Here is a 26,299-nt window from a genome sequence, read left to right on the forward strand (position 1 = left end):
TAATTATTTTAGTCTTGATCGCATGACCAGTCTTAACTTACCCTTGGAGGGGGGGGGAAGATAGTTTCCCTCCCAATGGCATCATCTAACTTTATCATGAATGAATCTAATGTTTTAACTCCCAATTTCCTATGTGCAAGAGCATTCCAAATTATTATTTATATTCATTCCCAGGATGTGGAAAGTGCTGGCATTTATTACCCATCCTTACAAAACTGAGTAGCTAGCTAGGCCACTTCAGAGTCAACCACATTGCTGTTAGTCTGGAGTCATTTTTAAAAAAAATTCTAGCTTTATTTAATTAACTAAAATTATATTTCCCAGCACCCATAGTAGGATTTGAACTAAAATAAAAGCAAAATACTGCGGATGCCAAAGATCTCAAATAAAAACAGAGTGTGCTGCGAAAACTCACCAGCCTAGCAGCATCTGTGGGGAGAGTTAACGTTTTGAGTTCGATATGATTCTCCTTCGGAATTCAAGGGAGGCAGAAATGCGATGGATTTTATGCTGTTGATAAAGGGGGAGGGTCAGGGATAGGTGAGAGGGCAGGGGAGATAAAATCACAAAGATATCATTGAACAAAAGGCAAAGAGAGTGGGAATGGTAGTAGTAAAGGAACAAAGCATTGGTCCAGAGTAGGTGTTAATAGCAGAATAAAGGCCAGTGCTGGTGCTTGGCGGGAGGGGTGGGGCAGAAAAATACAAAATAAGAGGACAGAGCGGGATTTGAACTGATGTTTCTGGATTATTAGTCCAGGCCTCTGGTTTACTAGTCCAATATTATAACCACTATGTAACTGTAGCCCAAATGTTGTATAATATTGATGCCTCCTTACATGCACATTTTCCTGAAAAACATTTGCATTCAGAGCTTTGCATGTGCATTGCGTGGAAGCAGCAGCAGGGAGTCAGTATGATGGAGCCAGCACGGTGGTGTCAGTACTGTGGCGCCAGTACTTGATCCTCATTATTGCACTGATTTTGTTCTGTTTTGGGTGTCTCCTTGTTCTTGCTGCATTGCAGTCATGGTGATGCGCTCATTAGAAAGGCAAGAACTAAATCTTGACTTGGCTGAATAATCAAAGATGACAGGGAGATGCATCCGGAGGTGTAGGAGTTACTGCCATTGTATATATTTCTGGCATCTTTTTTGCAAAAAAGGCATACAGCCGATAAAAGCTGCCAGCCAAAAATACTTGGTGCAGAGGTGCACGTCAGTTTGACACTAACAAGAAAGGAATTGAATTTATTGAAATCTATGAGTCTGAATTACAAATCCCAGATTAATTTACCTGCAGACACCTGGGTTTTGCAGTAGCCTGCATATTCTGTACTTTCAGGAACAGAACTGCCTTCAAATGTCTTTTCGTTTCCAATTTTCTCTCCTGATCCTTTAAGGAAGTTGACTGACACTTGGATATAGATTCGCAGGTCCCAGTGCACCACCCCACTTCCCCTTCAGCCACAGGCCATTCCTCCCATGTGGGAGCATGGAAAATTAGCATTTGTTTCATACTTGAAACCCTGGTATTTTACTTTTCATCCCTCAATCCAGTTCAATTGTTACTGCTCTCCCGCCTGACTCACCTGGCAATTTGGACTTGGAATACTCTGTTCTGTGGGGCTTAATGCCAATAGAAGGTGACACTCAATACGTTGTCAGCAGAGTTACATCTTCATAATGCTAACAAGCGAAATTATACACAGAAAAACAGTGTAAAAGTTAAGGTGGCATGGCAGCACCGCTTATCGGATCATCATTGTGACAGGGTGGATGAAAGACAAAAAGTTGTGCATTTATATAGCGCCTTTCATGACCTCACTTTGTCCCAAAGTGTTTTACAGCTAATGAGGTTTTTGAAGTTGTAATATGGGGAACATGGCAGCCAATTTGCATACAGCAAGTTCCCAAAAACAGCAATGCGATGACAACCAGATAATCTGTTTTTGTGCTGTTACTTGAGGGATAGGTGTTGGGCTGGAATACTGGGTACTCAAGTGTCAGCCTAGATTTTTGTGCTCAAGTCCTGGAGTAGAATAAATGCTGCTGAATATGGCTGTGTTTTCAATAACTCACCAAGTCCTTTATTTGAGTTGTGTCACAAATAGTCAAGACCCCTAACGGTTAAGGAACTGGGCGCTGACTCAGATGCTTTAACAAGGGCCTGGGAGTAGATACGCCCTCTCGTGCAGAGATCATCGAATGCAGCTCAGTCCGACAAGATAAGGAGCTCCTCCCTAGAGAGTGGAAGAAGTCCATATGAAATAAGTTTGACTAGTTTCAAACAAGTTCTCACTGAACAAGGGCCACAAATTGGCACAGGTTCAATGTTAAATTGACCATGCCACTCAAAAAGCTAGCAGCTCTAAAATATAAAAATATAAAATGATCACACTGGTACATAAGGAGCACTGCTATGAGGCACACTGGTGAGGTAAAACTATCTTTACTGTACCTAACATGGTAGTGTTTGATGGGACAGGGTAATTGGAGCTTTAGTCAGTACAGAACTCATGCTGAGTATCTGAACTGGAGCTCTATTCCTGGTACTAACATCCATCAGCTTAAGTCACCAAATTGGTTTTAAGAAGGGATTCTCACTATTAAAAATAGGGGCAGGGTGGGTACAGTATTGTGTTTTCTGATTTCAGTATTAAAAAAGCCTAAGGAAAATGGGATCTGTTTTAATGCACGCTGCTCCAACTATTTTCTTCAGGCCAGATCTGGAGCTTCAGTTTAAGTGTTATCATCACGAAGACAGACAGATGAACACAAACTGGCCAGCCTCTGTCCAGGTTAGCGTGAATGCTACGCCCCTCACAATAGAACGTGGGGACAATAAAACTTCCCACAAGCCTCTCTACTTGAAGCATGTGTGTCAGCCTGGAAGGAACACCATTCAGATCACTGTGACTGCCTGCTGTTGTGTAAGTATAACTGCTGTCTGACGTTGATGGTTTTACTGTATTTTCACTGCTCACCATCATCCTTGCCAAGCTTCACTGGCGCTCAGCCCCTCTTCCCGCAACTCATTCACTTGACAATCCTTGCTGACCATTCCAGATCTCACCTGTATCCTTAGGTCTTCCATATCCAAACTGTGTTATGCTAATTTATTGTTTTTTTTTTTGGTTCCCAGTTATCATCAATAGTCACACTCTCAGTTTGTACAGATCAGAAACTCTTTCTGTTTCACTTTCCAAGCTGCCTGGATCAAATTGGATTGCACTGCCTACGTACACATCACTTCAGTCTCCATGTGAGCAGCTGTGAAATGCGGCTCCTGGAACACTTACACATAACACATTAGTGCCTAGCTAAGTAGTTCCTAGCTACTTATAGATATTTACAGATAATACAACAACATGTGTACTCTATTTCCCTCTGTTTCACCAACACTCGCAGACCCTTCTGATGTCTTGCTGCTACTGTCTGGTCTCTTCCCTTTGACAGCCTCCTCCAAAATTATATATCTGACTGTGCTTTTGGTCATCTTTCCTAACTGCTTCACTACTGTTCGGCATTGTTCTCTCCTCTGTGCAGCCCTCTGGAACACTTTCTGTACTGAAGGTACACTGTGCAAATTGCTTTTGTGTGTTCATTTCTCAGCCCATCCTCTACATATCACACCATTCTTCATTCAAGAAAGGAGATTGGTGACATGCTCCCAAACCTTTGTCATCACCTCTTTTAAGCCAAGCACGAGAGAATTGTTTTACATTCAGCTGGTTGATACCAAGAATTGAATTCCCTATGAGTATGTCAGTTTCTCATATCACACAGTACAATTTTAATCAATAGGAGTATGTTGATTCATCCAGTTGTCTCTCTTAAGCCCGGATCTGTGTTGCCTGTGCTCAGCATTACCTCCCAGTAGCCTCATTGAAATGTTGAGGCTTTCAGTACATTGTAATCGGGTCACTTTTAATAGTTATGACAGGAATAGTTCAGTCGTCATGGGGTTTAATTGTTTCAGCTTGACTAAGTCTCATTAAAAAAATATAGGGCAGAATTTTACGGCCCCTCTCGCCAGTGGGATCTTCAGGTCCTGTCGAAGCCGGTGGGCTTTTGAGCGACTCGGCGCGTTTCCTGGCCCCGCCCCTGTAGAAGGGGGGGCATAAAATTCCACCCATGAAATCCTCAATATTTGTCCATTTGTGACCCGCATATAATTGAGTACCTGCATCTTTCTCAATGTTTGAAGGGATATACATCTAGATGTGAAAAGTACACAGTTCATGGTCAAACACTTAACGTGCTTGAACTAAGTTCCTAGAGGCTTTTTTTTTAATGCTGCTGTTGATCCATTGAAGGGTTAAAATAGCACAGAATTGAAAACGTGCCTGTTCAGCAGTTGTAGGCATTGGTTAGGAGACCTGGGATTTATCTGGTTGCACCAGCAAGGTAACTAGGGCCAGCATTTTCCAGATTCGGCAGCCCCGACAAAAGCCCATTGACTTTCAGCCGGGCCGGATGATCCCAGCGGTGGGTGGGGGGTCAGAAAACCCCGCCCTTAAGTTCCTCTGTGGAGGCACTTTACAAGCAAAATAGCCTTAAGAACAGGCTCTTAATTGCAGTTCCATCTTGGGGAGTCTGCAATAATTCTCCTACTGTTGACCTGAATGACATTCTGTTGTTTTCCCTGCAGTCACATTTGTTTGTGCTACAGTTAGTGCACAGACCTTCAGTTCGATCAGTGCTGCAAGGCCTCCTGAAGAAGAGACTCCTGCCCGCGGAGCACTGTATAACAAAAAGTGAGTACTCACCAAATGGGTGTGTGGGGAGGGGAAGAAGAATCTTCCAGGAACAAGAGAATTTTTAGCAGTAGGAAATGGCCATAACGTTGATTCTTTTACAGTACAGCCCCCATTTGCTAACTATATCCTCCAATCCCTTCTCTTCCCAGAAACTCGTCTAATTGAGCTTATTTGCGCTGTTTTAATGTCCTTCTACAGCCATTGTCTATTACTTCATAGGTTTAAAAGTCTCACCTAAAAGTCTCTCTTACTCCTGAGTTCCTAAACCCCACTCCCTTCAGTGTTGCCACCTTCAGGAGTAATCGTAAATAGTCTGTTTTTTAACGTCCCTTTTGGCTGAGGTAGGAACGAGCTGCTGGTCTGTGATTACTCTGTTCAATAGCTGGAACAATGCACCAGACCTTCACTGCCCTTTCACCTGAATGAGAGAGATAAAAGCCTGGAATTTCCTTGGGTTTCCCCACCATAACTTGGTGGAACCCCCGGTTTAGATGGCTAAATATGGCTATATATTCTGATTCCCCAAGGGTTTTGCCAATGGGATGGCAGTAATTCCAGAGAACCCCGAAAAGAATCCCCAATTAACATTCGTGACCAATTCTAAAGATATTTGCCTCTTGTGGAAGGCCTGCCTGTGTCCTGAGGTGTCAGAAGCTCCCAAACAAGGTATATGGACAAAAACAGAATTACCTGGAAAAACTCAGCAGGTCTGGCAGCATCGGTGGAGAAGAAAAGAGTCGACGTTTCGAGTCCACATGGTCCTTCAACAGAACTGAGTATAGTTAGGAGAGGGGTGAAATATAAGCTGGTTTAAGGTGGGGGGGGGGGGGAGGAGAGAGAAGTTGAGGGGCGGGGTGGTTGTAGGGACAAGCAAGCAGTGATAGGAGCAGATAATCAAAAGATGTCACAAACGAAAGGAACAAAGAGGTGTTGAAGGTGGTGATATTATCTAAGAAAAGTGCTAATTAAGAATGGATGGCAGGACACTCAAGGTACAGCTCTAGTGGGGGTGGGGTGGAAAGACTGACAAGGTATTAGTTGTAGATTTAAAAATAATGGAAATAGGTGGGAAAAGAAAATCTATATAAATTATTGAAAAAAAACAAAAGGGAGGGGGAAGAAACGGGGTGGGGATGGGGGGAGGGAGTTTAAGATCTAAAGTTGTTGAATTCAATATTCAGCCCGGAAGGCTGTAAAGTGCCTAGTCGGAAGATGAGGTGCTGTTCCTCCAGTTTGCGTTGGGCTTCACTGGAACAATGCAGCAAGCCAAGGACAGACATGTGGGCAAGAGAGCAGGGTGGAGTGTTAAAATGGCAAGCGACAGGGAGGTTTGGGTCTTTCTTGCGGACAGACCGCAGGTGTTCTGCAAAGCGGTCGCCCAGTTTGCGTTTGGTCTCTCCAATGTAGAGGAGACCGCATTGGGAGCAACGAATGCAGTAGACTAAGTTAGGGGAAATGTAAGTGAAATGCTGCTTCACTTGAAAGTGTTTGGGCCCTTGGACGGTGAGGAGAGAGGAAGTGAAGGAGCAGGTGTTGCATCTTCTGCGTGGGCATGGGGAGGTGCCATAGGTGGGGGTTGAGGAGTAGGGGGTGATGGAGGAGTGGACCAGGGTGTCCCGGAGGGAACGATCCCTACGGAATGCCGACAGGGGGGGTGAAGGGAAGATGTGTTTGGTGGTGGCATCATGCTGGAGTTGGCGGAAATGGCGGAGGATGATCCTTTGAACGCGGAGGCTGGTGGGGTGATAAGTGAGGACAAGGGGGACCCTATCGTGTTTCTGGGAGGGAGGAGAAGGCGTGAGGGTGGATGCGTGGGAGATGGGCCAGACACGGTTGAGGGCCCTGTCAACGACCATGGGTGGAAAACCTCGGTTAAGGAAGAAGGAGGACATGTCAGAGGAACTGTTTTTGAAGGTAGCGTCATCAGAACAGATGCGACGGAGGCGAAGGAACTGAGAGAATGGGATGGAGTCCTTACAGGAAGCGGGGTGTGAGGAGCTGTAGTCGAGGTAGCTGTGGGAGTCGGTAGGCTTGTAATGGATATTGGTGGACAGTCTATCATCAGAAATTGAGACAGAGAGGTCAAGGAAGGGAAGAGAAGTGTCAGAGATGGACCATGTGAAAATGATGGAGGGGTGGAGATTGGAAGCAAAATTAATAAATTTTTCCAGGTCCCGACGAGAGCGTGAAGCAGCACCGAAGTAATCATCGATGTACCGGAGAAAGAATTGTGGGAGGGAGCCAGAGTAGGACTGGAACAAGGAATGTTCCACATAGCCCATAAAGAGACAGGCGTAGCCGGGGCCCATGCGGGTACCCATAGCCACACCTTTTATTTGGAGGAAGTGAGAGGAGTTAAAGGAGAAATTGTTCAGTGTGAAAACAAGTTCAGCCAGACGGAAGAGAGTAGTGGTGGATGGGGATTGTTCGGGCCTCTGTTCAAGGAAGAAGCTAAGGGCCCTCAGACCATCCTGGTGGGGGATGGAGGTGTAGAGGGATTGGACATCCATGGTGAAGAGGAAGCAGTTGGGGCCAGGGAACTGGAAATTGTTGATGTGACGTCAGGTGTCAGAGGAATCACGGATGTAGGTGGGAAGGGACTGGACAAGGGGAGAGAGAAGGGAGTCAAGATAACGATGGACTGCAGGACTGCAGGATTTCAACCATGCTTTTAATTACATAATACAGGAATTGCTGGATGAAAATTAACCTACTTTACAGCCTTCTGGACTGAATATTGAGTTCAACAATTTTAGATCCTGAACTCTTTCTTCCATCCCCACCCCCTTTCCGATCCCCCTTTTTTTTTCCAATAATTTATATAGGTTTTTCTTTTCCCACCTACTTTCATTATTTTTAAGTGTATTTCCATCCATTGTTTTATCTCTACCTTTTAGCCTATTTCGATCCCTTCCCCCCACCCCACCACCACTAGGGCTATCTGTACCTTGCTCGTCCTGCTTTCTACCCTTAATTAGCACATTCCTTAGATAATATCACTAATATCACCACCTTCAACACCTCTTTGTCCTTTTGTCTATGACATCTTTTGACAATATCCACCTATCACTGGCCCTCTATCCAGCTCTACCTGTCCCACCCCCTCCTTAAACCAGCTTATATTTCACCTCTTTTCTATTTTTACTTAGTTCTGTTGAAGTGTCATACGGACTCGAAACGTTAACTGTGCTCCTCTCCGCAGATGCAGTCAGACCTGCTGAGTTTTTCCAGGTATTTTTATTTTTTGTTTTGGATTTCCAGCATCCGCAGTTTTTTGCTTTTATCCTAGACTCCATCTAGTTCACCTTCAACCACCCTGGCAGTTTCTTGGTACAACGATAATGGAGTTGTTGACTAATCTCTGCAATCATTCTCCATCAGTTGGTCGACAACAAATCCAGACGCAAGGGGCAGAATCTTACCAGCCATGCAGCGGCAGTTTTGGTGGCAAGCAGAGGGGGAAATGCTTGAGAATGGCGCACCGGGTCACTGACGCAATGTGTTCCCACCTCCGGCCAGTTGTTCCACAAGCAGCTGTCTGCCCGGCAGCTGCGGGTAACCAATTAATGCCAATTCCCTGGCAGATTGGGGGCATCTTTGGGATCTTATTTATTTTGTCCTCGGCCCACTGCCCCAATTAATGATAAAGCTGAAGTTTTGGTTCATAGCAAATGAAGGTTTGCCCTTGGAAGCTGTGTTTATGGTGAGCACGAATGAAGAGCGTTGAGAGAAAGCTCAAGATGTAACAGATATTCTTGTTTATAAATTTTAAAACCTGTTTTTTCTGAGAAAAATGATCTCCTTTCAGGCAGTTCCTGTTAAATTAAAATCGCCCTGTAACAAAGGGAAGCAAAAAAAAAGCGTTCTTGTAACAGGGCTTCACTGGGCACTGAAGGGAATAAATGAACCAGCAGGATTGTCTGGTGACCATAATCTAATAAATCCTTATTGCAAGTGTTGTATGTGGATTTGGTGAAAGGTAAGAGCAGGCTTGAAGTGATAGCCTGTGTGGTCAATTACTCTGATGGCTTGTTGTCTAGACCCACACATGAAGTACCGTAGATCGTGGCATTAAAGTCCACCCAGTGTGTAAAATAGCTTCATTTTTTGGGGGCCAAAATTCCTGTTTGGGCCTATAATTGGTGTATAAGTTGAGTCCCCCTCCCTTTTCTGCTAAGAAATGCTGTACTTGCACTGGGAGTAGGCCTCAATTTGTCACCTTAGAAATGCGTGTATCCCCTTTTAAGTCGGCGCACGGGACCAAGAAAATGTATGGGAATTTAAGACACGCCCACACAGCGTGGTGGACAACGAACAGAAGGAAAACAGAATGAAGCACAAAGCTGTTTTCAAGCTGAAAGTCATAACGTTTGGTGACTCGTCAAATAACTGTGCTGCAGCGAAGGAATTTGGGAGCAGTGAGGAACTGGTGTGAGAATGGGAGGATGAGGAAGATGCCCAAGGCCAAATGCGCCAGGAGAACTGACCTGACCTTGAGAAGCAGGTATCAGAATGAGACCTCCAGTCGTCAGAATGGTCACATCGTCACCAGAAATGCAATGCAGGTAGAGGCACGTAAGTGGGCCAAGTCAAACTCTGAGTCCAGCAAAGAGCAACAGCCACTTAACAGAATGAAAATGTCTGGTGTTGTGGCAGAAGACCAAAATTGCTCAGAGACTACCAAGGGACTTCGATGCCAAAATGACAAGCTCCCAATGATTCATCAACAGACGGCGGCAAACACGAGTGCCCATTATGCCACGTCGGCAACATGGATGAAATACCCATGAGTTTCAACATGCCCAGCAGCTGAAATGTGGAGTGGAAATGTTCTTTAAAAAAAAAGTTTAGTAAAAACCACAAGACATGAGAAGACAAGATTCATGGTGGTATGAACCTGCATGGCTGACAGAACAAAATTTACATTTTTAAATGTAAAACCATGCCGAGAATCAAGTTCCCTGCAGGAGGTTTCTTGCCTGTCCACGGCAACGATTGGGTGGATGACGATTGAGTGAAGTTGTGGGACGATAACGTGTAAAATTGGTGACCCGGTGGCCTTTGTAAAGAATGCAGTGGGATGTGTTCAGATCCCATGTAACCGATGAGATCAAGAGGCGCCCGTGAAAAAATAACGCCCGAATTGCAGGTGGTCTAATGTCAGGTCGAAGGCAGTCTAAACACCAGGCAGTCTAATGTCTCTAGATCAACCTTGGATGTGCACCTCAACAAGCCATTCAAGGATCATGTTCATGTCAAATGGCAAAAGTTAAATGGTTGACAGGAAAAGCCTTCACAAAGAGTGGAAGTCTGTTCGCTGCCCTGCTTGATGTTTTGTGTGGTTTTGCCATCAAATTGTGGCATGCTATTAATGCACAAACTGTCATCAGATTATTCAAAATGTGGAATATCCAGTTGAGTAGATAGAGAGGAATATGGCTTGTTGTGGAGGGGTGATTCTGAAACTGAAGGCACCACATCTGATCCAGAGTGGGATCCATACGATGGTGCAATAGCCCAAGTGACGCAGAATGAATTTGATGAACTCTTTACATCGGATGCTGAAGACAATGAATTTGACGGTTTTTAAAATGTTTTGACTGTGGTTAAAGGTATCCTTGTAGAATTAATTCATTGCATAAAATATGTCACACTGATTTAATTTGAATTACTGGTGTTATGTTTTTTATTTCAACATTTCAAAATGGCGATCACCTACACCAACACTGGCGTTTCACCGTTTATACTCAGTGCATAAGTCGACCCCTATTTTAGGAAGGATTTTCGAGGCTTCAAAGGTTGATTTTAGACGCCACGATCTACAGTATAGGGGCTTGGATGATGCACAGGAATGCTGCAAGACTGCAGCAATCTATTAATAATCAATGCCGTCAGGGAAAAAAATATAAGCAGGATTCATCTCGTTAAGCTGCTGTACATTCTGCAGGGTGTAGTCTGCTTTGACATAATCTTGTAAACATTTTAATTTTTCTTCAAAACAGTCAAGCGGAATTTCAACAGCAGCGCGGTGTCGTCTGGTAACCCTGGGCTGAACGGAGAGGATGGCGTTGAACAAACCGCAATTAAAGTGTCCCTGAAATGTCCGATCACATTCAGACGAATCCAGCTCCCAGCCCGAGGACATGATTGTAAACACATACAGGTCAGTTGGACTGACAAACCTGCACAGTCCCCGGTCATGATACTAGTGCTCGACTCCTTCAATGCTTCAGTAGGTACCTTGGTGATTTCTCTCCCCCTTCCTCTTGAAGTCGGACACCCAGATATTTTGGCAGGAGCATCCTACAAACTTGAGTCCGCAGATCTGCCACATTCAGGGCGTAGGGGGAGAGGCAGATGCAAAGGCTATAAACTGCAACCATGCGGCAGAATTCCCAGCGGGTCAGAAAATCCAGGTCATTATCTAGGTTCATACAGAAGAGCTGCCAATTAGACTGGGGATACAGTTGTGCAAGTTGCTGTGGATTTGTACACTCAGGGTAATGATGCAGTGGTCACTTTATCCCACCCAAGTGAATGTCTTACACGGGGAACAAAAGGAGATTAAAAGAAGTTAACTGTTTGAGACAGCACTGGCAATTAGGCCCCATTATTTCAGCAAGGAGCAAGGTACAGAGAGAGGAAAAACTCAAAAACAAGAGAATAAAGCAGGCAGGAGACATGTTGTGGAACTTGCGATTTCTGTCTGTTGATCCTCTGCTCTCCTTGATAGACCTGGGGTGAGAACGCATGTTTGTGTGTTCAGGAAACCATCAGAATGCAAGAAAACAAAGCTCATGATCTGTGAACACTGGCTCCTAACCAGTAGTATTTAAGTGTGCAGAGCAGAAGATAGTTAAGTTGAGTCAGTATAAATGATCAGGACCTATAATCAGAGTATTCAGACGATGATGGCTATTCTGCCAATTTTCTGATTACAGGCAGTTTTGTTTCAATTCAGGAAATCAATTGGGTCAATTATAAAGGGTTCAAAAGTGGACAATTGTGATATTGGATTAATGAGCTAACAATGCATTTTTGTCCTTACCAGTGTTTCGACCTTGAGTCCTATTTACAGCTGAACTGTGACAGAGGGACGTGGAGATGTCCGGTGTGCAAGTGAGTTCTTCATTTGTAGATTCATGAGTGAAAGCCGTGGGAAGGCATTGCAAAAGCTTTGTTTTTTTAACAGAAGCTCCTTAATTGGCTCCCTTTGTCTCCTAATATACTTGGAAACAATTCTGCAGCCACTGGAGGTTATCGATCTCTGATATGAATGTACTCAACAAATGAGCATCCACAACTCTCTGGGGTAGAGAATTCCAAAGGTTTATAGCCCTTTGAGTGATTAAATGTCTCCTCATCTCAGTTGTAAATGGCTGACCTCTTATTCTGAAACAGCAACTCCATGTTCTGGACTCCCCACCTCAGGAAAACATCGCTTCCCAGTATTTACTGTCAAGTCCCTTAAGAATTTTCATATTTATATACGAACATATGAATTAGGAGCAGGAGTAGGCTATTTGGTCCCTCGATTCTGCTCCGCCATTGAATATGATTGTGGCTGATCCGATTGTGGTCTCCACTCCACATTCCCGCCGACCCCAGATCACCTTTGACTCCCTTGTTAGTCAAGAATCTATCTACCTCTGCTTTAAAAATATTAATTGACCCAGCCTCCCCCGCTGTCTGGGTCCCTCTGAATATCAACGTTCTCCAGTCTCTCACCATTTTGAAAAAACATTTCTGTTTTTCTATTTTTCCTACCAAAGTGGATAACTCTACATTTCTCCACATTTTATTCCACCTGCCATGTTCTTGCCTTTTCATTTAACCTGCCTATATCCTTTTTCAGCTTCTTTTGTGTCCTTCTCACAGCTTACTTTTCCACCTAACTTGGTATCATGAACAAACCTGGATATTTTACATTCAGTCCCTTCATCTCTAATGATATTAATAGCTGAGCTGTTAAATCAAGCACTGATCCTTCCCATACCCGACTAATTACAGCCTGACAATGACTCATTTATTCCTACTCTCTGTTTTCTATATCTGTTAACAAATCCTCAACATATTACCTCTAATTCCATGCACTGCAAATTGACACCTTATCAAACGCTTTTTGAAAATCCAAATACGCTACATCTACTGGTTCCTCCTTATCCACCCTATGGGCAGAATTTTACGCCCGCCCACCCATGGGTGTAAAATAGCATGTGATGGCGTCAGGCGAGCGTTCCGATGTCATCGTGCACTTGCGCAATATTTCGGTCGGCGGGCGCGTGCAAGAGTCGGCAGTGCGCCCACCGACAATTAAGAGGCCTATTAAGGCCATTAAAGTATTACTTAACAGGAATTTTTCCCCACCCCAGCAGCGCCGAGCTTCTCAGCGCACCTTTCACGCTGGCTGCCCGTTAATTGGCCAGTCAGCGTGAAATCGCAGTCGGGGGCCGATCGTGGGTGGCAGGCCATTTCCCAGCCGCTCCTGGGCCTGTCCGACAACCCAGAAATCCTGCCCAATGAGTTATAGCCACAAAAAAACTCTGAACAGATTTGTCAAACATGATTTCCCTTTTATAAATCCACATTTGCCCTTTTGTACCATATTATGAAATTCTAAGTGCCTTGTTGTCACGCCCCCAATAATAGATTCTGACACTTCACTACGACTGATGTCAGGCTAACTGTCCTATCGTTCTCTGTTTTCTCTCTCATTCCCTTCTTGAATATCAGAGTTATGTTTTCTGCCTTCTAATCCATGGGGATGTTCTAGGGTTTAGGGAGTACTAGAAGATCAAAACCAATGCATCCACTATCCCCGTAGCATCAATTTTAAAACCCTAGGATGTAGGCCATCAGGCCCAGGACTCTTGTCGAGTTTTAGTCCCATTAAATTCTACAGCACTATTTCTTTACTAATACCAACTTCCTCAAGTTCTTTATTTTAATTTTAGTTCCTCACTACCTCCAGAGTTTTTTTTGTGTTTTCTACTGTAAAGACAGGTACAAAATATTTGTTTAATGTCTCTGCCATTTCCTTAGATCCTGTTGTACTTCCTCCTGCCTCTGCCTCAAGGAGATCCATGTTTACTCTTGCTAATCTTTTCCCTTTCACAAACTCATAGAAGCTTTTACAATCTGCAGAAAGTTTACTTTCTTTTTTCATCATCAATTTCCTGGTCACCCTTTGCTAAATTTTAAAATCTTTCTCAGACTTGGTACTCTTTTGTAAGCTGCTGCCTTTACTATTATCGTTAACTTCTCTCATTAGCCATGGTTGGACCACTTTTCTCATGAGAATTTTATTCCTTAAAGGAATATATAATCATCGCGAATTATAAGTTATGGTAATTTTCAATCTACCTTCATCAACTTGCCCCCTCAATACCCAAGTGGTTTACTTTGCTCAGATTCAAGACCCTTAACTAAATCACTCACAACGTCAATATAAAATTCTATCATATTATGATCACTCTTCCCCAGAGGCTCCTTTACTACAAGGCTATTCATCAACCACGGGTTGGATTTTATGGTTTTCTGGTGCAGTAAGGGAGGCAGAGTTGGGAAATACACGGTCAGCTCATTCCTGCATCCGCCATGGTCAGCACATCAAATCAATCATCAGCCGGCTGGCATGAATTCCAGGCAATTGGCATTGTGAATTGGGGGCCTCTGCTCCCAATGGGGCATCTAGGGCGGGAGAGGGGTTAGGCTGTAAACCTGATGTCAGTTCTGGCCAGCAGTTTACTGTCTCCTTAATTGTTGTGTCAGCCTATTGAAAAAACTGGACAAATAGAGTCTACTAACAGCCAAATGCTGCCACCTACAGCAGCAGACTGTGCCATTACATGCAGCCAAGGTCCAGTTTGTAGGCCTTGTTGCAAGCTCCTCATTACCTGGCGTAACTTACTCCCAATGCTTTCCCGCACCACAAGTGAAAAATGGAGTGGACAACAAAACGTTTGCAGCCGATAGCCTCTCTAAGAGCTCAGTAGCTTGTCCATTGACTGTTTCGAAAGGGTGGGCTTCCGACTTCAGCACCTGCTTGCCTTCTTTCTTATCAGAGACTGGCAGGATGATATTGGATTGCCAACCCAGAATCATCATGGATCATGCCGTATTTTACATGTGTGGGGGTGGGGGTGGAGGGGGGGGCGTTAGCAGAGGGGAGGAGGGCGGCCCTCCCAATTTGTGGTCGTAAAGATCTAAGGTCCTCTCTCTCGTTCCTCCTAATTGATATTTCCATCCAATCTGGTGTCATTTGCATATTTAGAATTGGTAACTTTGACTCCAAAGTCCAAATCGTTCATGTAAGTTGTGAACAGCACTGATCCTTGAGCAACACTACTTCCCCACCTTCTGCCACTCTGGGAAAACTACCCCTCACTCCCACTCTCTGTTTTCTGTCTTGAAGCCAACCAGTAACCCATTCTGCCCCTTGTCTCCTGAATCCAAATTCTCTAACTCAGGGGTTCACAAAGTTTGGGTCACGACCCCCTGTGGGGGTCACAGGGTGATCAATTGGGGTTGCGAGTTCTGAGGCAGCAATGGCGGATGTGGAGCAGAGACTGAATTTTGACAGTCCTGGTTTTGGCTGTGAGAGCCTTTTGGTCGTGCCTGACTTTTTTTTTGCTGATGGGTGCATCTTAATGCCCTGAGGATCAATTGCTGCCACTAACACAGCCTGTAAAATAGGTGTTTCATTTTTGTGTAACCCTGCTATTCGAATCCCCCTCTCTTACTCATCAACAATCTCCAGACCCCCTCCCACTTTCCCCCCTGCCAGCCCCCTCGGTGCCCCATCCCCTGGCCCCATACTCCCTGTCAACAACTCTTTCCCCGCTCTACAGTTTTCACTCTGGGATCGCACCAAGTCTGAAGCATTAAAATGGGGTCACATCGGGAAAATGTTTTGGAAGCACTGCTCTGACTTTATTCATGAAGTCTATTCTGGGTCACCTTACTGAAAGCCTTTTGAAAATCCAGATAAATTACATTTACTACATTGCCATTGTCTACTGTCTCTGTTACTTCCTCAAAGAATTCAGTAAGCTCGATCAAGCAGGAGTTTCCCTTTTGAAATCCATGCTGACTATTCTTTATTATTTAATTTCTAGGTGTTCTTCTCTAGTAAGGATTCCCTTATTTTTCCTATCACCTATGTTAAGCTGACTGGTCTATAATTCCCTGGACGTATTCTGTCCCCCTAAAGAACAACTGCCAGGAGGCTCCAAGGCCTGAGGTTCTGGAGCTGCAGTTGAGAAATGTGCTTACCTGGTCTTTTTGGTTGTTCTTTGTGTAAGTGTCAGGCCCTCCAATTGAAGCTCCATGCTGGGAGTCAGAGTTTGAAAAATCACCCCTAGAGCGCAGGGTTACTTTGGAGTTGTAGTCTTGCGCTGTGATTTATTAACTTTAGTCTTGAATACATTTCTCTTTTGCTTTCACTTTTAATAGTAAAACGGCATTGCTGGAAGGGCTGGAAGTAGACCAGTACATGTGGGGCATCTTGGCAGCCATTCAGAAGTAAGTGAATATCATGTGACTTTGCTCGTTCTGTAGCTGTGTGGACATCAGTAAGAACATAAATAGAAACAGGAGTAGGCCATATGGCCCCTTGAGTCTGCTTTACCGTTCAACAAGATCATAGCTGATCTTAAACCTCAGCTCCACTCTCCTCCCCAATTCCTTGATTGCCTTAGTCCAAAATCCATTAATCTCACTTTTGAATCTACTCAGCTGTAACCACAACATATACTGTGGAGAGCACCCACAGCTCTCTGGAGTAGAGAAGTTCAAAGATTCTCAACCCTCTGAGCGAAGAAATTTTACCTCATATCAGTCGTAATGCTCAATAACTGGCCAACACACATATACAGTCTGATGTCCTGCCTGGACTAGAACTCTACAACCTTGAAGTTAAGAAAACCTGAAGCACAAAACCCCCAACCTCCACTTCTCTTCCCCCTTTGTCTTGATGCAGACTAACTTCAGGTGGCTTTCTGTAAACTGATGGCTTTGACTTGCCACGAGCTAATGATTGGCTACGAGATGGGAGATGGTGGCAGGCTGACATAGACTATGTACTGGAGGCCAGTTGCAGATAGCTGCTTGCAAGCTTGGCTCTGACTGGATAAAGCTGGTGGCTGACCATGAACAGTCTTCAAACAGTAAATCGATTTACTTTTTAGGGATAGGCACCTTTTACATTGTTTTTCAAAGTTAGCTTTACCAGTACAAAACTGAAAGGACCTGCACGCTGTACATTGTGTTTGTTACCTGGAGAAATAATGAGGTTAATGGGAACTTACACAGCATAAGGCAAGAATAAGGTAAACTGGTGTTCTTGACATGGTTTTATGAGTGGTTGTGTCCATGAGGTAGAAGATAGTTTCTAAGAGCCATTCCCCCAACAGTGATCCCTTGAACTGAGAAAAGGTAAAATATAAAACATCTTTCAGTCTTGCTTCACTCCTCTAACTCTAAACAGCTCTGTGCTTGGAGGGCATTCTAAAATTGTGAGATATTCAGGCAGAATTGATATGTACCTTCAACAGATGGAGGCATTTGTGGGTCATGGCGCAAAACGTGGGTTTCTGGCAATGGTGGGAATACACTGGCCACAGGTTCCACTCCTGATTCTTTCATGAAACCTGGCTATGTTGGATCTAGAAGTCCATGTAAACAGCTCTTTTTTCATAAAATGAGCCTCGTCAATGAGCAGCGGCAGGCTGTGTTACGCTGTGGACGGGTTATCTATGTGTGTCCATCAGCGGAGGTTGCTGGACACTGCTCGGGCGCTGGAACCCTGGCTGATTTCAAACTGTACAGCCCCCTCTCGCTCAGGGCACTGAGATGAATTAGAGTGAAAAACAGACCTTTCACATGCAATACAAACCTAAATGAACACAGAATGGTAAGGGCATAGCAATGTGAAAGCATGTGGATGAGAAAAGGTCACATTTCTGTTCAATTTCCCCAGCACGGAGTTTGAAGAGGTTACAATCGACCCTACGTGCAGCTGGAGGCCAGTACCAGTGAAGTCAGACATTCACATCAAGGATGACCCGGATGGGCCCATGGCCAAGAGGTGTAAGACAATGAGCCCCAGCCAGATGATCATGCCGAATGTAATGGAGATGATTGCAGCACTGGGTCCAGGAACATCTCCCTACCCATCTCTGTCACTGCCACCAGGGGGCAGTAATAACACCGAATATGCTCATCAGAGTAAGTACATCAAGAAGGCTGTGCTGCCTCTACCTATTACTGTAGCATATTGTCTAATAGAAAGACTTGCGTTTGTATGGCACCTTTAATGACCACAAGACGTACCAAAGCACTTTACAGTCCATTGAGTGATTTGAAGTGTAGTCACTGTTGTAATATATAGGAAACCTGGCAGCCAATTTGCAAACAGCAAGCTCCCACAATGAGTAATGGGATAATCTGTTAGTGTGTTTTTTTTATATATTCGATCATGGAATGTTTATTGCATATCCCTAATTGCTTTTGGTGGTGAGCTGCCTTCTTGAACCGCTACAGTCCATGTGGTGTAGGTACACCCACAGTGCTGTTAGGGAGGGTGTTCCAGGATTTTGATCCAGTGACGGTGAAGGAACGGTGATATATTTCCAAGTCAGGATGGTGAGTGGCTTGGAGGGGAACTTGCAGGTGGTGGTGTTCCCATGCATCTGCTGCCCTTGGCCTTCTAGCTGGTAGAGGTCACGAGTTTGGAAGGTGCTGTCTAAGGAGCCTTGTTGAGTTGCTTGAGGGATAAATAAATGTTGATTGAGGGATAAATACTGGTCAGGACACTGGGCTTAACTTCCCTGCTCTTCTTCAAAATAGTGCAATGAAGTCTTTTACGTTCCCTGAGAAGGGACGTCTCAGTTCAATGCCTCATCCAAAAGACAGGACCTCTGACAGTGCAGCACTCTCTCAGTTCTGCAGTGGCATGTCAGCCTAGATTTTTGTGCTCAAGTCCTAGAGTGGAGATTGAACCCACAATCTTCTGACTCAAAAGGTGAAAATGCGACCAACTGAGCCACAGAATGCCAGCTTTTTCTGAAAATTCCTCACGGGTTTCCAATGCTTACTTTATTGTGGGATTTAATGGGTGTAACTAAAGAGTGAAGATATCTGCAGTTACTCCTTATCTTTAGCTGGATTTTTTGGCATCTTGGCATTTCAAATTGAAGCTGTCTCAACGACAATATGTTTATTTAAGTACACATTTCATTTTACAGATTCTCCAATTTTTTCCTCTCTGACTTGAAGTGTTTTTAATTTCGGCAAATGAAAGCGTCAACAATAGCCCTGCTTTCTCTCAGCATCCTGCAGTGGATTTCTTCCTCATTATATTTCTGCCAGCGCTCTTGTTCATGCTCCATAATTTATAAGAGAGTTGTTCCCTGCTCTGGTAGGCTTTATCTCTGGCGGCTATCCATATCAGTGGTGTCCATTTCTTCCTTTTTGGGAAGTAGGTCATAACTAGTGACTAGGCTGTGTCTGAACGTACCTCTTTTGCTTGGCAGAATCACGATTAACCATGTCCTAACCCCAAGGTATATTGGGCACAATTTTTCTCTCATCAGGCGGGCGCGCACCCAACCCGAACGGGAGTAAAATAGTGCACGACGACGTCGGGCGAGCGTCCCTACGTCATCGCGCACTCTCGCGATATTGCGCTCGGTGGGCATGCGCGAGAGGCAGTAGTGCACCCGCCGATAATTAAGAGGCCTATTAAGGCCCTCAGTCAGTTAATTAAATTAAATTTTTCGCTGTCTGTCCAACAGGTCGGGCCGTTTCCCAGCTGCTCCCGGGCCTGCCCAACGAGGTTAAAAATTCTGCCCATTGTGTTTCTTGCTCGGTCCCTTTGTCTCTCCTCTTCACTGCATGCAGCTTTTAAAAATAGATGCATATTTATATCCAGGGCCAGCTGATTGCTTTCACACTAAATTAATCGCATTAATGTTGTATGTAATATCACTTTTCTTCGAAGAGTTTGCAATTCTGAGAAAGTACATGAGTGCACAGGATTGGGAAATATTTTCTGCTGAATTTTACCTCTCATGTGATGGAATTTCATCAGTGGATTAGGTGCACATGGAGTCACAAATTAAGTCACAAAAGTTCTCAATTTATTTTAAAATAATTTCCATTCTTCCCCTTGGGATCTGATAAGCTCCATGTAGTCCAGCAGTTTGGATTTGATATGACAGTAATTCACATTGCAATTATATATGTTGCGAGAACAATGCTTTTTCCCTCCCTTCACAGTATACCACAGTATCCTTGTCATATTTGATTTTTAATGTAACAATTCAATGGATACTGTGCAGCCCTAATACTACAGTGTGGTTCATTACCAAGGTTGAAATGTTAGAAAACAGACATGGTAAATTGGGATGTAAACCCCAATTTTTAAGCAAGCAAAGGCCCATCTGATACGCACACAATTCTACCCAACATTAACTTTCATTAAAATCAGACAGAATGTATAATGGCTATCCAGCACTTATTGCCCTCATTTCCACCAAGCAGATTAGGTAGGTGGGTGAGAAGGCAGAGGGAAAGGAGGAGTTCCACAGTTCTGAAGGTCTGTGAGGGAGAATGAGTTGAAGTATAAGGCCGCTCAATGAATCTTCATTGCAATATGGTGAGGACAGAGGGAGAAGGGAGAGCTTTGCAGATGGGGGCACTACAAGCTTAAGAGGAACAAAGAGAAAGCTGGTAAAGGCTCTTAACCTTTCATATTATCCACAGCATTTTGTACATGCATCTGATGTAGAGCAGGGTCAGAGGCATAAAACGGAGTACAGAGTTGAAACTGTGGGCCCATGTCAGAGACATAAGGAACCACTTGCAGTTGTCAAATCAGAAGCAGGCACTTAAACTGTGCAGTACTGCTGATTTACAGGGCTTTGGTTGCTGATAACTACACTTGGTACAGACAGAATGGAGCAATTGCTTTTCAACTATGAGGCTAATAAACCACGGGAATAGTCTGCAAAAGGCAGTAACAGACACAGCAAGGTTGGCAGGATCTAGCTTATCCTGTCCAGAACACAGTGGTCCTGATATTTTCTGAGGCAGAATTTCCAAGCAGGGGAAGGGAGGAGTTCCTGTCTGGAAGTCAGGGTTTCCTTCAACGCTGTGGAGTTCTAACACCACAGCCTGAATGGGTTTTTTTTAAGCTGCTCCTCCACCCTGGAGGCCAGCCTGATTGACAGGTGTGGTTCCCTGCTGGACAGAAACCCTGCAGGTACGCTCCTGCTCCTCGGGTTAGCGATCGCAATGGTGAGGAAGTGGATCCACAATGGTGTGAAGGGGAAGTACCAGGGCAGAGATAGGTGGGCTGGTGTTGGTGATTGCGGGATAGGTCCAATGACGGGAAACGAAGCAGATTAACTTCAGTGGGGTCGGGGGGGTGGGGGGGGGGGGGTGGCGGTGAAGTGGAGGAAGCTGGGGAGGCAGTGGCATAGTGGTATTGTCACTATCAATACTTTGGGGACCTGGGTTCAAATCCCACCATGGTAAAATTTGAATTCAATCAAAATCTGGAATTTGATGATTGCCATGAAACCATTGCTGATTGTCACAAAGACCCATCTGGTTCACTAATGTCCTTTAGGGAAGGAAATCTGCTGCCCTTACCTGGTCTGGCCTATATGTGACTCCAGACCCACAGTAATGTGGTTGGCTCTTAGTTGCCCTTACTCAGAGGGCATTTAGGGGCGTGCAATAAACGTTGGCCTAGCCAGTGATGCTCACATCCCATGAACGAATTTTAACAAAAAGCACTCCTGCTCTTCTGGGTTCACAGGCAGTGCCAGAAAAGCACTTACCTCTTTCATGCAGCAGTTCTCATGTCTCTTTAGCTGTCAGGTTTCCTGGGGCCTGGGAAACCCCATTGGCCAGTGTTAAAGCTGTAAAAGAGATGAAATCTGAGACACATAGCTTCATTAAAACATTTAAATCAGGTACCTGCCACCTGGGAGCGGGGCGGGGGTGATTTCTATTAAGAGAGAAGTGAGTAGGTTGGGTTCCGGTTCGAGATTTTAAACATTTTAACTCCCTACCCAGTGTTGCTTCTGGTACGCAGCTCAGTTCCTGCCCTTTTTTCCTATCTCCACCCTTCCCTTTTGCCTTCTATTGCAAGCAAATTCCTGGCATCAGCCCAAACCGAGGAAAATTGAGTTCTGTGACAACACCTCTTTGTCCCTGTTTGTTTTAGATGATGAATGTCTCTTCCCCAGATAAGGTTCTCTCTATGAAGTTTCACTCCTGGAATAGTGTCAAGCAGCATTTCCTGCTTGTCTGTAACCCCTGGAGGCTTGGCTCTGTGTTTGAGAACAGGGAATGTGCACCTTTATTTGTCCTTCACTCTTGTCAGAATCATAGCTGCACCTGTCTTCCCACACCAGGCACGTTGGTAGAACACGTGATGAGATGTGCACTTGCAGCTATTACTTCAATCAGTTTTTTTGAAAGATTAAAGACAAGGTTACGCCACAGAAATAGCCTGGTCAGGTAGGAGAAGCTCCATCGTAGGACTGTCCAAAATACAAGGGAGATTTTTAAAATCTTTCACGGGATGTGGGCGTCGCTGGCTAGACCAGCATTTATTGCCCATCCTTAACTGCCCTTGAGCTGCCTTCTTGAATCGCTGCAGTCCATGTGGTGTAGGTAAACCCACAGTGCTGTTAGGGAGGGAGTTCCAGAATTTTGACCCAGTGACAGTGGAGGAACGGCCGATATATTTCCAAGTCAGGATGGTGAGTGGCTTGGAAGGGAACTTGCAGGTGGTGGTGTTCCCATGTGTCTGATACCCTTGCCTTTCTTGGTGGTAGAGGTCGTGGTTTTGGAAGGTGCTGTCGAAGGAACCTTGGCGAATTGCTGCAGTGTATCTTGTAGATGGTACACACTGCTGTCACAATGCATCAGTGCTGGAGGGAGTGAATATTGAAGGTGGTGGACGGGGTGGCAATCAAGAGGGCTGCTTTGTCCCGGATGGAGTCAAGCTGCACTCATCCAGGCAAGTGGGGAGTATTCCTTCACACTCCTGACTTGTGACTTATAGATGGTGGACAGGCTTTGGGGAGTCAGGAGGTGAGTTACTTGCCTGAGAATTCCCAGCCTCTGACCTGCTCTTGTAGCCACAGTATTTATATGACTGGTTCAGTTCAGTTTCTGGTCAATGGTAACCGCCAGGATGTTGATAGTTGGAGATTCAGCGATGGTAATGCCTTTGAATGTCAAAGGGAGATGGTTAGACTCTTTTTTGTTGAAGATGGTCATTGCTTGGTACTTGTGTGGCGCAAATGTTACTTGCCACTTGTCAGCCCAAGCCTGAATGTTGTCCAGGTCTTGCTGCACATGGACATGGACTGTTTCAGTGTCTGAGGTGCTGAACGTTGTAGGTAAATTATAGGTAAAGGAGACGTACACATTGTACAACTGCTCATGTTGAGGCCGTTAATCAGTTCTGACATGAGTGTCCAAGCTTTATGTCCTTGTGAGCTACTTAGGTGAGTAGTACCTCAGTCTCACCATATTCATCGGTATTTCCATTAATTTGCAGACATCTCAAGTTAGTGATATAAGTTATCTTGGTGTTCTGTTTGAGGAACTACCAAGCACCAAGGGACACAACTCTCTTCAAATTTTATAAAAACAAACCAGTAAATAAGATTTTTTTAAAATGTAAAAGGACTGAACAAAAAACGCTGGAAAAACTCAGCGGGTCAGGCAGCATCTGTGGAGAGGAACAGAGTTAACGTTTCAGGTTGATGATCTTTCAGTGAACCTGTTCTAATGAAAGGTCATTGATCTGAAACGTTAACTCGCAAGAAAGACCCAAACCTCCCTGTTGCTTGCCATTTTAACACTCCACCCTGTTCTCTTGCCCACATGTCTGTCCTTGGCTTGCTGCATTGTTCCAGTGAAGCCCAATGCAAACTGGAGGAACAGCACCTCATCTTCCGACTAGGCATTTTACAGCCTTCCGGACTGAATATTGAATTCAACAACTTTAGATCTTGAACTCCCTCCCCCATCCCTACCCCCTTTCCATTTCTTCCCCCTCCCTTTTGTTTTTTCCAATAATTTATATAGATTTTTCTTTTCCTACCTATTTCCATTATTTTTAAATCTATAACTGTAATATCCTGTGAGTCTTTCCACCCCACCCCCACTAGAGCTGTACCTTGAGTATCCTGCCATCCATTCTTAATTAGCACATTTTCTTAGATAATATCACCACCTTCAACACCTCTTTGTCCTTTTGTCTGTGACATCTTTTGATTATCTGCTCCTATCACTGCTTGCTTATCCCTACAACCACCCCCCCACAACTTCTCTCCCCCACTCCACCCAAACCCCACCCACCCCCCCACCCAACACCTTAAACAACTTATATTTCACCCCTCTCCTAACTTTACTCAGTTCTGCTGAAGGGTCATGAGGACTCGAAACGTCAACTCTTTTCTTCTCCGCCGATGCTGCCAGACCTGCTGAGTTTTTCCAGGTAATTCTGTTTTTGTTTTGGATTTCCAGCATCCGCAGTAGTTTTTTGTTTTTAGAGGACAAGTACATGTTTGGGGGCCACACTAAGTGATATTGTGTAACCAATTAGTGACATGGTACCTAGTTAATCTGCCTTGCTAAGCCTCTGCTTAGGGCATCCCAGAAGAATACCTAACATAGAAAAATCCCTGAATGGGGAATATCAGGTTCCATGTAAAGACTTACCTCTTTGTGATAATGTCCAACATCTCCTGTTAACAGTTAAGTCAAGACTGCGAATGTAAAATCAAGGACCGATGGTTACCTATTAGATTGTTTAAACACATTCCAGGAATTCAATACGGTATCACACAAGGTGTGAAATGTTCATGCTGTTATCGTGGACTGTAAAAAGCACCAGGAATACAAATATAGGGGATGAAACTGGTCCACGACGGACGCGCAAAATGGGCTCGTGTCACATCAGTAGCTGATTTTTCGCCGCACGTGATCTTTTCACTGAAGTTCACAGAAAGATAGCTCAAACTCTATTTGGAGACTCATTCCTGGTCTTGCTGTCGCTTTCACTTGGTTTGAAATTTAAAAATCTTGGCAATATTTTGCAGTTCACTGGAAAGTAAAAACCGGCACGTTGAAATATCAGCTGCCGATATGGTTTTGATCTATTTTGACATAGGTCATTTACCTCCCCTTAGATTTGTATGCTGTTTGGAGATGTATCTTGAATTGTTTAACACTAGACAAAGTGCTGGTTGATACAGGCCCATCATTGGGGCAGGAACAGTTTGAGGGATGAATGAACATTAAGGTGTATTTGGTTAAGTGTGTGTTTTCTCCCTGTCAGTGTAATACACTGAAACCTGGTGACAATACTGCTTTTATTTTCAACAGATTCTGTTTATTCCGGGCAGGGGAACTTTCCTGATTTCCCCCATGGCAATCCTACCAACACATCCATTAATGAGTTTATTCATGGACCACCTATGCCCTACCCACCAGACATCTCAAATATGACTCCTGACAAGCCCCTCGGGCACTCCATGCCAGATCAGGTAAGGCTTTGTATCTTGGAATGTTTCTTGTATCAGTTGCTGTGTCCTCAATTAGTCATAGAGGGAGCTGAGCAGTTACCTTACAAAAACAATGAAGCAATCCACTGCACCAGAGACCAAGGGGGAAATTTTTGCTTACTGATGTGCTGGGAGCAGGGAGGAGGGATGGTGCAGAGGGGGACCGATAACGTGTGGGAGTGTTCTAAATTTCAGTCTATTTAAATTTCCTCCTGCTCATCCATGTTAAAATTCATATTAGTTTCATGTGGTATTCGCAATTAACCTTCTCAATTTGGAGAATATCAAATCTCATTAATGTCAACATGAAGTTTATCAAAATAATTTTAATCTCATGGTTTAAGAAAGCAGCCAAATTCTAATAGTCTTGTTAGTTTATATCTTCGTTTAGAAGATAGCTGACAACATAAACAAGTTGTTGTACATACTTCCAGAGGTGTGTGGGTGGAAATATGTAAATGCATTTCACTGCTTTGGCTGAATTCTTTTTGGCCTGTAGGTTTGTTCAGATGCCAGTCTTCAGCCAATTCGATTTACTCCACGTGATATCAAGAAACGGCTGAAGGCACTGGATACTGCAAAGGCTATGGGCCCTGACAATATTCCGGCAATAGTATTGAAGTCTTGTGCTCCAGAACTTGCCATGCCCCTAGCCAAGCTGTTCCAGTACAGCTACAACACTGGCATCTACCCGGTTATGTGGAAAATTGCCCAGGTATGTCCTGTACACAAAAAGCAGGACAAATCCAATCCGGCCAATTACCGCCCCATCAGTCTACTCTCCACCATCAGTAAAGCAATGGAAGGGGTCATCAACAGTGCTATCAAGCGGCATTTGCTTAGCAATAACCTGCTCACCTCCTGACTCCCCAAAGCCTGTCCACCATCTACAAGGTACAAGTCAGGAGCGTGATGGAATACTCCCCATTTGCCTGGATGAGT

At 44.4% G+C, this 26,299-nt stretch overlaps 1 protein-coding gene across 4 annotated transcripts in view; it reads left to right on the forward strand.

Annotated features, from left to right (window-relative positions):
* The window catches only part of LOC144694965 (zinc finger MIZ domain-containing protein 1-like), a 183,393-nt gene that overhangs the window by 143,667 nt on the left and 13,427 nt on the right, over positions 1 to 26,299 (forward strand). For all 4 annotated transcript variants that reach the window (XM_078565781.1, XM_078565784.1, XM_078565785.1 and 1 more), the window contains 7 exons: positions 2,720 to 2,930; positions 4,652 to 4,757; positions 10,763 to 10,923; positions 11,812 to 11,879; positions 16,215 to 16,283; positions 17,740 to 17,987; positions 25,179 to 25,339. In XM_078565781.1, coding sequence (XP_078421907.1) covers positions 2,720 to 2,930; positions 4,652 to 4,757; positions 10,763 to 10,923; positions 11,812 to 11,879; positions 16,215 to 16,283; positions 17,740 to 17,987; positions 25,179 to 25,339 — 1,024 coding nt within the window. The remainder of the gene's footprint in view (positions 1 to 2,719; positions 2,931 to 4,651; positions 4,758 to 10,762; positions 10,924 to 11,811; positions 11,880 to 16,214; positions 16,284 to 17,739; positions 17,988 to 25,178; positions 25,340 to 26,299) is intronic.

This window comes from Cetorhinus maximus, chromosome 20 (assembly GCF_964194155.1).
Source record: "Cetorhinus maximus chromosome 20, sCetMax3.hap1.1, whole genome shotgun sequence".
Classification (NCBI taxonomy): domain Eukaryota; kingdom Metazoa; phylum Chordata; class Chondrichthyes; order Lamniformes; family Cetorhinidae; genus Cetorhinus; species Cetorhinus maximus.